Source organism: Callithrix jacchus, chromosome 10, assembly GCF_049354715.1.
Source record: "Callithrix jacchus isolate 240 chromosome 10, calJac240_pri, whole genome shotgun sequence".
NCBI lineage: Eukaryota > Metazoa > Chordata > Mammalia > Primates > Cebidae > Callithrix > Callithrix jacchus.
This window is the reverse complement of record NC_133511.1, coordinates 73,230,367-73,244,314: the sequence shown is the minus strand read 5'-3', so window position 1 is coordinate 73,244,314 and position 13,948 is coordinate 73,230,367. Positions and strand designations below refer to the sequence as shown.

At 43.4% G+C, this 13,948-nt stretch overlaps 1 protein-coding gene across 6 annotated transcripts in view; it reads right to left on the bottom strand.

The window, feature by feature from the left end:
* The window catches only part of SYT9 (synaptotagmin 9), a 256,658-nt gene that overhangs the window by 50,214 nt on the left and 192,496 nt on the right, over positions 1 to 13,948 (bottom strand). For 2 of the 6 annotated variants that reach the window (XR_004731282.3, XR_008475172.2), the window contains exon 7: positions 4,785 to 4,861. The exons of 2 other annotated variants lie outside the window; for them this stretch is intronic. Coding sequence is in view for 1 of the 4 variants with exons in the window: in XM_009007609.5 (XP_009005857.2) it covers positions 8,361 to 8,411 (51 nt within the window). In the remaining 3 variants the exon portion in view is untranslated. Of the gene's footprint in view, positions 1 to 4,784; positions 4,862 to 6,116; positions 8,412 to 13,948 lie in introns of those variants that run through there. 2 more of the 6 variants (XM_009007609.5, XR_013523278.1) reach the window with 2 other exon arrangements.

Here is a 13,948-nt window from a genome sequence, read left to right as displayed (position 1 = left end):
CCTCCATGTAGAACTGGGGACTTACTGAAATATTGTGCTGCACCCTGCATTCTTGACAGCGAAGTCTTTGTGAAGTACTGGAAATTCCAAAAGCCAGATACATGAGAAACTTGGGATGTCTCTGGAAAAGTTGTCCTTATTTAAGCACTACAATAGAATCATCAAAAATCAGCTACTGGAAAGCCTGGGTAGAGTTATAGTTTCCCAGAATTTTAATTGGCCGCAAAAATGAAAGAAACACTTGTCCAGCATCTTTCATTGCTTTCACCAGATACGATGCTAGGGGCTTTCAGGTATGTTAGATCATTTAATCATCCACACACAGGTCTCTAAAACTACGTACTAATATTCCCATTTTACAGAGGCGGAAACGAATCCTCAGAGAGATGAGATAATTTGCTCAAGCTCAGCAGCTCTAAGTGGCAGAGCTGGAATTAGGTTCGTCTTCCTGATAGACACTAGTGACAACGGCACAACTGAGGTCATCCACCAGGAAGTTGAGCTGGGTCATATCTTCCTCTTTCAGTAAATGCTTTTGCTCTCCTCAATTTCTGCCTGCTTCTATCACAGTAGCTCTTGCATTTATCTGTTTTAGACATTCAACTTCCGAATTAGATTTGAAAGAATTTGGCCAAAAAAACCACCAACTAACCAAGCAAACAAAACACAACCCCCTCCCCCACCAACTGGACACCACTGCATTAAACAAGTAACTTAAGTCTTTGTGTGTATGCTTAAGTTTGCTAAGAGCTCCTACATTTGTACATATACATGCACATAAACAGCATGTTACAAATAATCTAGAAGCATGTAGGAGCACCAAGGACCCTTCAGTCTGGCATCAGACTCAGCAAGTTCTCATTTTACAATCCAAATGCTAATCCATGTCAATCCTACGAAGATACTGCTCCCAGTTCCCTCCCTCCAAGGCCACCGAGTTCCTTTCCCTGTGGCTGGCTGCTGCACCAACACTTCTTTCCCTTTTCCAAACCTACTCTTTTGTCAGCTTCTTTAACCACCTGGAAAGAACCTTATGTAACCTACCACCCTACCACCTCAATAGCAAGTATGTCCTCCTTAGTAGCACAGAGCCTTAAAAACAGAGGCCACCTAATGTTCTCTTAGCATGGAGTGAGGAGTAATGGTAGAAGGTCTCAGTACTTAACTTCTAAGCTGTCCTCTCTAAAATTGGAAAAGGTGAAGCCCTGAATCTGGCCCAGATCTGTTTCTCCAGTAATAGTCCTGGCTCATGGAGTCCTCTTCTGGTCTTTTTGGCTGATTTTCTTGTTTTGAGTTGGAGTCTGGCTCTGTTGCCCAGGCTGGCGTGCAATGGTGCAATCTTGGCTCACTGCAACCTCCGCCTCCTGGGTTCATGCAATTCTCCTGCCTCAGCCTCCTAAGTAGCTGGGATTACAGATGTGCACCACCACAACCAACTAATTTTTGTATTTTTGGTAGAGACAGGGTTTCATCATGTTAGTCAGGCTGGTTTCGAACTACTGACCTCAAGTGTTCCACCTGCCTCGGCCTCCAAAGTCTGGGATTATAGGCCTGAGCCATTGTGCCTGGCCTTTCTGCTGATTTTCTAATCAAGAAGTTATATCAGTCTTTGTCTGCAATTTCTCAAGTGCAGAGACTATACACCTCAACTACATCACAGGGCTCAGCACTGTATTTCCAGTTATAGAATATAGTTATTTCATATACGTTATATCATTCTCAATTCTGTCCCTAGTTCCTGCTACTGAGGAAGTCCATACTTAGCAGGATAGTCTCCTTTCTGTCATGAATTCAAACACAATGTAAAGAGAGTGAAGGAAGCTACATCTGTGCTTAGGGGCTTTAGAGAATTATTGGCTTGAAGCAATAAGAGGAACATCTCGGCTAAGGAGTCCTCAAAGACTCACGTGATTCAAAAGTCCTTTTCTTCCTTATTATTTCCTCTCTTTCTATCAAGCATCTCCTCTGGCAGTAGCAACTGGAACTAAAAGTGATTTCTCTGTAACAGAGAGCAACTTTCTCATGGCCTTTGCTATTAACTGTTTCATGCCTGCTGACCTGCAAAAGAATCAGGAGAGCTGGCACTGGAGCAGACAGTACACTTTGAGTGATGGCTTAGATTCTGCCTGGACTCAAACCATTTGGTTGATGGCAGGATCCTATATTTTCTCCCTTCTTATCCAGAGAGTATAGGGTTTCTGTGAATTATTTCTTTCTTTGCAATGATCCCTGGATCCTCATTCCTGATATAAGACTAGTTCTAGGTAAGCACACATTCCTGTGATACATTGGTTCCATACTAGGCAATGGAAGTGCCACTTTATCTGTAAGGAGCAGGATAAGAGCCATCAGCCCTAATCCTTGGAACAGACTTTCTGTAACTTTAAGGAACATAAAATTTAAAATGTAACTGAAAGATTAGATTCTGTAACCCCCAACTATTCACTCATAAATACAATAGGCACCATGGAAGCTAGGGTAAAGTGCAAATTAAGATTATGAGTGTGCTTATAATAAATATTGACAACATCAAGCCTTCAATGTTACCAATTGTGATGTTACCCTGCACGCCCAAGGTGGAGAGGCAGAACTGCTCCCTTGGCTGCCCTGCCATGCTTTGGGGTCATGTGATACAATCTTCCATAGCCATAGGGCCTTGGTTGTCAGCGCATTCCTGGACTTTGTGTGCCAAAGTGAGTCCAGCTCTCACACTCTTCACCTCTACCACCAGGCTGACCCAGACTGCCAGGCTAGGATCCTCCAAGCAGGATCCTACCTTGATCTTAAACGCTTCCTACAAAGAGCTCCATAATCACTTTTCCTAAAACCAGAAGCCCACCCTAATCCCTGCCTGGTTTTTGGTTCCTTCATTAGAGGCAATCACTGCCATAGACAGCTCCACTCACTATCCCTCCATAGACATTTCTAGAACTAAGTTGGGAGCACCAGATGCTCAGCCTTGATATTTTATCTTGAACAACATGGAAATCTTTGAGGACTATCCACCCCAGACATTTCTCTTATTTCTTCAAGTCAATAATTCTCTAAAGCCCCTAAGCACAGATGTAGCTTAACTGTCTTTATAGATTGTGTTTGAATTAATGGCAGACCAGAATACTGTCCTGGTGAGTGTGGATTTCCTCAGTAGCAGGAACTAGGGACAGAACTGAGAATAGCACTAACACTGGAAATACAGTGCTGAGCCCCGTACTGTAGCTGAGGTGGATGGTCTCTGACTCTGTGGGACTCTCTGCAGCCAGTCCAATTTCTGTCTTCCTCTTGTGAATAAATATTGCTGGCTCCAACTCAGCCTTATTTCTTGATGTGACTCTGACTACCATTATGAAGGGGGTTATATTAGTCCTTTTGCATGACTATAACAAAATATCTTAGATAGGGTAATTTATAAATGACAGAAATTTATTGCTCACACTTCTTGAGTCTGGAAAATTCAAGATAAGGAGCTAGCTGATTTGGTGTCTGTCCCTCCGCCTCATGAATGGGGCTATTGTTCTGTGTCCTCACATGGTAGAAGGGGCAAACAAGCTTCCTTGGGCCTCTTTTATATATATACATATATTTTATTGCACTTTAGGTTCTGGGGTACATGTGCAGATCATGCAGGATTGTTGCATAGGTACATACATGGCAAGGTAGTTTGCTGCCTCCATCCCCCCATCACCTATATCTGGCATTTCTCCCCATGTTATCCCTCCCCAACGTCCCTAATCCCCGCTGTCCATCCCCTATTCCCCCTCAACAGACCCCAGTGTGTGATGCTCCCCTCCCTGTGTTCGTGTGTTCTCATTGTTCTGCATCCACCTATGAGCGAGAACATGTGGTGTTTGATTTTCTATTCTTGTGTCAGTTTGCTGAGAATGATGGTTTCCAGATTCATCCATGTCCCTCCAAAGGACACGAACTCATTGTTCTTTATGTCTGCATAGTATTCCATGGTGTATGTGTGCCTTGGGCCTCTTTTACAAGGGCACTAATCCCATTCACAAAGGCAGAGCCCTCATGACCTAATTGTTTCCTACCTCTTAATACCACCACATCGGAGATTAGATTTCAACATATGAATTTTTGGGAGGATGCAAGCACTCAGACCATAGCAGAGAGAGAATGCAGATGAGGCCCAGCAGAAAGAACCAGCAAATGTGGATGTATTTGGATCCACTTCTCCAATCTCATTTCCAGGACTTCATTAAGCATTAATAACAGGAAGAAAAATTCAGAATGTTTACATTTTAAAATTTGTAGTCAATCTTAATGCCTTTAGATGGCATTTACTTTCTTGATTAGCGTATTAGTCCATCCTTGATTGCCATAAAGAAATATCTGAGATTGGGTAATTTACAAAGAAAAGAGGATTAATTGCTTCACAGCTCTGCAGGCTATACAGGAAGCATGGCACTGACATCTGCTTCACCTCTGGGGAGGTCTCAGGAAGCTTTTGCTTATGGCAGAAGGCAAATGGTGGGGGAAGTGTGGCAAATGGTAGAGCAGAAGCGAGCAAGGTGGGTGGAGGTGCCGCACACTTTAAAACCAGATCTTGCAAGAACTCACTCACTAGTATGAGGACAGCACCAAGCCATGAGGGATATCATCAAAACACCTCTCATAAGGCCTCACCTCCAACACTGGGATTCACAATTCAACATGAGATTTGGGCAGGGACAAATATTTAAACTATAATTCCACCCTGACGCCTCCCAGATCTCATGTTTTTCCCGTATTGTAAAATACAACCATGTCTTCCCAATAATTCCCCAAAGTCTTACGTCATTCCAGCATTAACTCAGAAGTTCAAAGCCCAGAGTTTCATCTGAGATGAGGCAAATGCCTTCTACCCATGAGCCTGTAAAATCAAATAACAAGTCATTAACTCTGAGATACAATAGAGGAACGAGCATTGGATACACCTTCCCATTCTCAAAGGGAGAAATTTGCCAAAAGAAAGGGGCTAGAGGTTCCCTGCAACTTTGAAACCCAGCAGGGAAGTCACTACATCTTTTTTTTTTTTTTGAGATGGAGTCTAGCTCTTGTCACCCAGGGTGGAGTGCAACGGCACTATCTCAGCTCACTGCAACCTCTGCCACCTGAATTCAAGTGATTCTCCTGCCTTAGCCTCCTGAGTAGCTGGGATTGAAGGTGCCTGCCACCACGCCTGGCTAATTTTTATATTTTTAGTAGAGATGGGGTTTCACCATGTTGGCCAGGCTGGTCTTGAGCTCCTGACCTCAAGTGATCTGCCCTCCTTGGCCTCCCAAAGTGCTGGGATTACAGGCATGAGCCACTACGCCTGGCAGTTGTTAAATCTTAAAGTTCCAAAATAATCCTTGACTCTGTGTCCCACATCCAGGACACACTGGTGCAAGGAAGGGGCCCCAAGGCCTTGGGCAGCTCTGCCCCTGTGGTTTTGCAGGGTTCATCCCCCAAGTTTGCTCTCTTGAGCTGGGATTAAGCGCCTGTGGCTTTTCCAGGCACAGGATGCAAGCTGTCAGTGGATCTACCATTCTGAGGTCTGGGGATGCTGGCCCCCTTCTCACAGTTACCCTAGGCACTGCGCCTGTGGGGACTCTGTGTGGGACCTCTGATTCCATATTTTTCCTTGGCATTGCCCTAGTGGAGGTTCTCTGGGAGGGCTCAGCCCCTGCAGCAGGCTTTGGCCTTGGCATTTAGGCTTTCTTATACATCATTTGAAATCTAGGCAGAAGCTGCTAAGCCTTCACTCTTCTATTCACAGTTAAACACCTGCAGGCTTAATGCCACATTGAAGCTGCCCAAGCTTATGGCTTGCATTTTCTGAAGTAGCAGCTGGAGGTATACCTGGGCCCCTTTGAACCATGGCTAGAGCTGGAGCAGCAAGGATGTGGGGAGCAGGGTTGTGAGGCTGCACAGGGCAGTGAGGCGCTGGTCTTGGCCCAAAAAACCATTCACTCCGCTTAGGCCTCTGAACCTATAATGAGACGTGCTTCTGCCAAGGTCTCTGAAATGCTGTTGAGGTCTTTTTCCCATTGTCTTAGATGTTAGCATCTGGCTCCCTTTTAGTTATGCCCATATCTCTAACAAGTGGTTGCACCACAGCTTGCTTGAATTTCTGTCTTGAAAAGTTTTTTCTTTTATTGCCACATGACTAGTCTGAAAATTTTCCAAACTTTTACACGCTGCCTCCTGTTTAAATATAAGTTCCAACTGTAAGTCATTTCTTGGGCTGTCAGAAGCAGCCAGGCCAAATCTTGAATGCTTTGCTGCTTAGAAATTTCTTCTGCCAGATACTCTAAGTCATCACTCTCATGTGCAAACTCCCACAAATCTCTAGGGCATAGACACAATACAACCAAGTGTAATTTCTCAATGAATTATAAAGTTCCCCTTGCTCTGTAGAAAACCTCTTTTCTTTATTTCAAGCATTTTGATTATCACTATCATCACATTTTATGTCCTGAATTATTTAAAGTGTGAAAAATGTGTAATTCTACCACTGCTGACTGAAGACTTTAAACATACATTTAAGTTTTACATAAAAATAAAATAGATAACATAGAAACAAAAATAATGCTATAATTGCTAAAACGTTGTTAGGAATATAGTTTCATTTTTGTTCTAAATAAATGAATTGCAGTATATCATATAAGACTGAAGGGAAAGGACAGCTATATGACTGATCTTCACTGCTGAGGAACTGTGCCTTTATCAATGTAAGGGAGTGATTATAAAATGGAGAGCTCCCCATGGGCCCTGAAACTCCATGTAGGATTTGAATAACATATAAATGCAAAAGGAAAGCACTTTTCTTAACCTTATATAATATTTGTATGTCATTGAGAACCAAGTGTCCCTCTTTTCACCATGCTTGTTTTAACACACAATTATTTGAACATTAATAATTTGCCTCATTAGGAAAACTTTACTGGGGCCTACTGTGGGCCATGTATTTTTTTAGGTATTGGACATACCACAGTGAGCCAGGCAGAAGAGCTGGTCTTACGACAGCTTTGGGAATGGTTCTCTTCACTCCCAGAGAACACCACTGGAGCAGTGTGAGTGTTCACCTGTATCCTAAATAAGATGTTTTCCATTTCAAATGAGAGAAATTCTGCTTAATATTACTTACACAACAAAGGGAATTTATAGGTTTACATACTGATAAAGGCCAGAGGTATTACTATGTTTGGGAGAGGTTTGATTCAGGAGCTCAACCACATGACTGAGGGTCTGGTTTCTTTGTATCTATGGGCTTGGTCTCTCCCTAAATCTGGATCTTTTATAGAAATCCAAAGAAACCATAGCTGCTCCCAGGGTATATAGTGCTTTATTTATATCCGACAAGAAAGAGAGAACATCTTTGTCCAAGCATTCACACCAAATGTTCTATAATACTCTTGGACCGAATCAGCGTATGCAGTGCTAATCCCTGTGGTTGGTTTGACAGGTTTAGCCTGGAACTAACTCACATGTACCATCACCAGAGACAAGGATGGAGCCAGGCTCCCTAGAATCACTAATCAGAAATCAGGGCCATCAGAAAGGGGACTTGATGCTCAGGAGGCAACTAATAAATATTCACACTGTTAGCGCATAGGTCCCCACGGGACTGGGCAGGATCTTTTGTGAGGTTTCCTTCTGCTTTTTGTTGCTGGAGTGTGAGAACTAAAACCACCTTTCCCAACACAGACCCTCCATTAACTTGACTGGTTTATTCTATTGTCTTGTTTACTACAACTTCAGTATTCACTCATGGGACTTCCCAATTTTTATTCCTTAGAGAGCATCAACAGACAGTTTACACCCAAGACTCTTTGAATCCCAGGCTCAGAATCCTCAACTTGCTATTCCACCTCAACTATTATATCATGACACTGGTACAATCCTAACCAAGTTCCCCACCTCCTCACTTTCTCTCCCCCATCACATGGAGAGACCCACCTTAAACCACACTTCAAAGTCTCAGTAAATGAGACCCTGCATTTCCCCTTCCATTACCTGGGAAAGCAATAAACTCAGCTTTGTCTTATTGATAGGTTGTTCTGGTGATGTTTGCAAGACAGCTTTTGACAGGTACCTCTTCTGAAAGACTCGTCTCCAGGAGCAGTGGTCTTCCTGAATGTCCCCTGAAAGGGTGTTCCACCTTTGTTCCAGGCCCCATCCCCAGGAAGGAATAGTCTTCCTCCCACCAGACTATAAAGAGGGAGTGTGTTTCTTTCAGAGGGTGGCATAAAACATTCTGGTTCGTTTCATCTGTGGGGAAATAGTCGGCCTATCATGTCAACAGTCACCTCAGAATACCATTGCTGGAGATGGAGACAGCTGAGGGCTCAAGCCCATTGTTATCTACCTTCCTGTTTAATAGCTACTCAAGTGTGCAGCAGGAACGCTCCAAGGCAGTGACACTGGAGCAAGGTCATCTGTGAATGAGAGGAGAGTCAAGATGCAGTTGACTTTCTGAACAGGCAGAAAATGTCATTTTCTACCACATTGTCATTATCTTTTATATCTCTAGTGTTTACCCTAATTACTCGTATGTTTTGTATGATTATTATCTCTACGAACCTTCAGAAAAGTCACAAAAGTCGCCCATCCCTGCTAAAGATGAGAAAATGCCTACCTTCTCTCTCTTTTTTTTCTACAGATAATTTAATACAAGAAAGAAGATTTGCTTGGGAAGGTCTGAATGGCTTCCCATAACCTCCGCAGCTGGAAACACAATGCCTCACTAATACCAATCGTGCCTGCTTGTGCAAACAGCATTCTGGCCACTTTCAGCAACTGATGCAAATTTTAACAGGTCTGTTAATGTTTTTCAGATCCTAAGCTCGTAGTACATTTTTATGTTCTCTGCAATCAGCTTTGCTTCAGCAGCCCTGCAAGTGTTTATGCATGAAGGCATGCTAAATCTCACCATTCAAAGTAGTTTATTTTTTTATAACAAAATCTCAAGAATAATTTATTTGTCAAAAAATACCCCATTCCTATTATTTTTCTCTTCTTCATCTTCACAGGTAGTTGGGGCAAAGCATTACCTTGTGTAAAACTGCTGCTAAAATATTTTCCTAGTGAGAAAGGTCAACTTGTGGGCTAAAGTCCTTGTCATCTCCTGATCAGTTCTCACTTAGGGCACAGCAGTCTGCCATTCACCATTAGGATCGCTGTGTGTTTCTTCTCTCTTATGAAAGAAGATACTGAGTACTCTAGGACTTGGCTGCCCACATCAAGTGGAGGGGGACCTTCATGATTCACTAACAGGTCTCAGTTATGAATATTTCCCATTATTCAAAATGCAAAGCCATTGTCATTACATGGCAGTTCAGTGGAACTAAGGGAAGAAATAATTCCTTTTCATGTTGTTCTCCTAAATGTAATTAAAATGTAATTAAAACTTGGAGCTTAATAAGGGCCATCTCCATTTAGACAGCCTACAGCAAATCCATTCTCAATATGTTTGGCACCTTGTCTAATTTGACTTCTACAGTATATTCCACTGCATGGAGAATTTTGGAACTTTAGAACGAAGGGAACCCAATTCATTCTATATGTGTCTGATTCATTCATTTTTTTATTTATTCACCAAATGCTAATTCAGTACCTATGTAACAGGGATAATGTTCTTATTGTTTATAAATCATGTTGTCCCATGCCTTGAATAAATGCCATATATTCTTGGAAGCTGAGGGCAGATAACTCAAGGTAAATGATCAGCTGGTCCCCTATGAAATAAGTATCTTAAAGTCAGACATTGTTGAGAAAAAAGAGACACTTCCAAATTCCAAACATTTCCTTACATGTTGAGAGGAAATCTTGGAGGTCTGAGCATGAGTCATAGGAAGAGAGGAATCAGGCTAGGATATAAAGTGTTTCCACCAGACAGGAAGAGAAAGCAGAAAGCCTTTGGCAGAAGAGATAAACAGAACAGAGGAGGAGAGGTTCTGGCTTTACCCTTCAGGTTTGAAACCCCAAGTTCAGATGGATTGAGGGGGAAGCTGAAGGCAAATGTGACCCCTGGGCCAACACAGGCTAGAGGAACAATGTAGAAATGGCCATGTAACTTTATAGGCACGAAGAGGATGCCTGTGATGGCAGTGAGTCTCCTGTGGCTCCCTCGTGTGCCCAAATGCCTGAAGGATGTGAGGGTATTGGTTGGCAGAACTTCAGGGTATTCCAGCAAGTGAAGAATGACTCTGTATTAAGGGCTGCAAAGAAAAGCTCCCAGGCCAAGCATTGAGTGGGAGGTACTACCCACCCTCGGAGATCTACAGGGCCTTCAACAGCCGATGTGGGCCTCATCAGCCTCAAGGTGGCCAAGTTCCCATGCTTAGACAACAAGCCACAGTTACACTAGCCAAGATCTTCAGCAGCAGAGGCATTGATGATGAAGTCTGATGCCCAAAGACGGGCAGAACAATATGCTTAGTGCTGGCCAGGCCACGAAGTAGCCTTTGTGCTTCCCTATACATAGATGGGAGGAAGGAAGGAGAGAGGAGACCCCTAGGAAGAAGAGAAAATAATTATCCAAAAGAATCTGACATAACCTGGAAAAGACTAAGAACTATGAATTAACAAGATAAAGTTTATTTTCCCCTTCCTGCTTCTTACAAAGATGGTATGTGTCCTTCTAGATAATAAAGAAATTTATGTTTTCTTGCCCTATTGTAATGTGATTTAAATGTTTCTTGTTTTTTCCATTTCCACTCATAACAAAGATTTTGTTCTCAGAGACACTGAGACGTGAGACATGATGCTAGACTGTATGAGGGGAGCACATCATAGCATGGGGAAGACGCTTCAGCAGCATGGAGCTCTCCACGTTCTGACTATTCACTTCTCTGTTGCCATCCCCTAACAAACGTAGTAGCTTTTGCCATGTTCATCTACCTAGCCCATAAGCTGCTCCTTCAGAGGGCAACACATGGAATTACCAGCCTCAGTTCCCCACCAACTGACAGGGGTCTGGAATTAGGGCGTTTCCAAAGACCTGCAGTCTTGGGTGCCTGAATACTTGCAGAGTAGTAGCACTTTCTATGCCATTTCCCATTGTATGTTTCAGTCCATGCCTTCCTTTTTTTCCTGTCTCAGTCTTCTTCCCTGCTAGTCTGGTTCTCGACAGGACCCCAATCCTGCAATACACCCAAATCCCCTTGATGGGAACCTGATTTCCTACTTGGCTTTTCCCAGTCACCCCATCCTCTCCCTACTCCCATCCTTCCTGGTGAATTGCTCCTTTCCTAAATCTGTTCTGAATAACAATTTGGCCACAATGCTAAAGCCTCTCACTCCCTCACTTTAAATTCCTTTGGGAAGCAGTCATTCAGGTTCATTTTAGACAATGATGAAACCTGTCCTGTGAGGGCCCTTCTCAAGAAGTCTACTCCCCAAACTCCTGCTGAGGTTGATGCCTGGTCACATTTTCATGACACCAGACCTACAGCAAACTGGACCAGGATGGAAACCTAATCAAATGTTGGGCAATCAGTACATACTCCTGGGGATATGTGGACCTCTAAAACTCCAGATAGGCCCTGCTGGGCACTCAATAGAAAATATCTAGAGATGGTTTACAGGGGCTGATTGTGTAACTCCAAGACAAGTCTGGGTAACTGACAGTTGCTGTAGTCCTATGACTCTAAGTTTGTACCCTTCTGGAGGCTGAGGGTGATAAATAAGGACTCTATTTATGCCTGGACATACTGTACCATAACTGCCCTCTGGTTATACTTGGCATTATGTAACCCTGAGTTGAAGAGAGGCAGCAGGCTCAATGAGCTGGTCCCAGCAGACAGACATGCAGAACTTTTTTTTTTAGCTATATGTACATGTATGTACAAAGGCTGAGCGTGCGGCGGGGGTGACATCCAAAATGGGGCACACCTTGAGTAGAACTTTGGTGTTTGGAATCTCACACCTATGCCAATTAGGATAATATTGCTGATCTTGACTATATATTCTTATTGGATTCTTTTTCTTCTGTTTTTAGAAAAGTGAAATTTCATTTAACTAGATTGTGTCTGGTCTTCCCAGCAAACCAAGATTAATACTTATTCATGCAACAAATGTTACATGGCCCTACACAGGGAAATGATGAAAACTTGGAACTATTTCCTGTTATTCTCCATGAGGCTCATGATGTTGGGCATCTTAACATACAGGAGGGTAGGAAAGGTGTTGCGATACGGCCAGGCCAACACCATCTTCTCTTGGATTGGTGGAGGAGGGTGCTGTGCTAAGGGAGAATACTTAGAGCTCTGTCATCTGAGGTGCTATGGAGGGGGTGCTCCTATCCCTAAGGCCCAGGCAGTTTGCTCGGGGGAGTTTTCACAGCTTTCCAAGCCTTTGACATCATGGGGAGTAAAGGGAGCCCTACTGACTGACCTTTGAGTGTGCAGTGAAGCCATCCAGAATCCCTGTGAGAGAAACGGATTTTTGAACTCACTGGCTTTGAAGATTCCATCTGCCACCTGCCCTGGCAAGGTCAGGGTGTATTGGATGCAACCCTAAGCAGGCTGCCAGATCTCTGCAGGGCTCAGAATTCAGACCTACCCAATTCCTCAGCAGTGAAGAGCTTCTGCCAGGCTAGCCTCCCTTCATGCTAAATCCCAGTGGCCCCATCTTCGTTCTCTCTCTGTCTTTCATACACACATGCTCATAAGTACACACTCACATACTGTTATCATGAGCACTGAGATTTAATTGCTGTTTTTTGTTTTAAGGCAGACATTTAAAAGGTTCTTAGAGAGCGTAACAGCAGCCTATCTTTAAGGCCAAGGAAAAGAGGGAAAGAAACAGAACTTAAATATGTGCATCTATGTTCAGCCAAATCCTGGATGACCCCTTCCCCTAATCTGACATGATGGCTCACTGGGGTGGTGGATTCCGGGCCTTTCTCTTATTCTCAAGGGCACACATGGATATTTCTTCATAGGACACAGTCCCGTAAAGACACATAGCAGCCCCTCAGAATATGAGACATGCATAATAACAACTGTATCTGAGAAATTTATGGAGTGTTTATTATATGTCAGCTACAATGCTGCATTTCATGTAAACAGATTGTTTGATCCTCACCATCCCTCTTGTGATACAGGCACTGTCATGGCCACTTTACAGATGAGAACACTGAGGTTCAGAAGGGGAAAAACAAACATCTAGTGAGTGGCAGCACAGCAATTCAAATGTAGGTCCTTCCAACTCCACGTGAATGTTTCTGGCCACTCTGCCTGTTGCCTCCTGCATCCTTACAGCTGCTAGTGAAGCATGGCCAACCTCTCCAATACTGCTTTTCATCTCTTCTGGTACCATTGTCCCAATTCTGCCAGTTCAACATTCATTTTTAAAAGAAAAAAGCATCACTTCCTCTCTCAGGATAGAGCTGGAGTCCCGGACGTGTACTTCAAAGATACAGGAAGCAACAGGCAGCCTCCCTCTGCCTTTGCTTATATGAAGGTTTGCCCTCCCTTTGCTTATATGAAGGTTTGTTTTTCATATAAGCCATGCAGGCATTTCATTTCCTTAGTTCTGCTGTAATAGTTGAGCAATGACCATTGTATTGGCCAAAGTAATTTTAGCTGCTGTAACAAATGACTTCAAGTTTCAGTGGTTTAACCCTAAAGACATTTATGTTTCAGTTACATAACTGTGGAGCACAGATTTCCAAAAAGCTGGGTGTGTGGGGTTTGAGGAATATCTCTCAGGTGACTGAATTCATACCACACTTTTTCCTCAGCAGTGAAGGAAAAAGCCTCCATCCAAGGCCTCTCCCTGCACTCTTCCTTTGTGTCACGCATGCATGTACTGCCACTCAGGGGCCAGTGTGCCATGCTCTGCCCAGGCCTACTCTCCTGCCTAGGTCACTGAAAAAAACTGCTTGTGCACAAATCAGGGCTCATCTCTCAGCCCTACACCACACCCCTTGACCTTGCTCCTTCCTCATTTCCTGTTTCCTGAGAAGCAC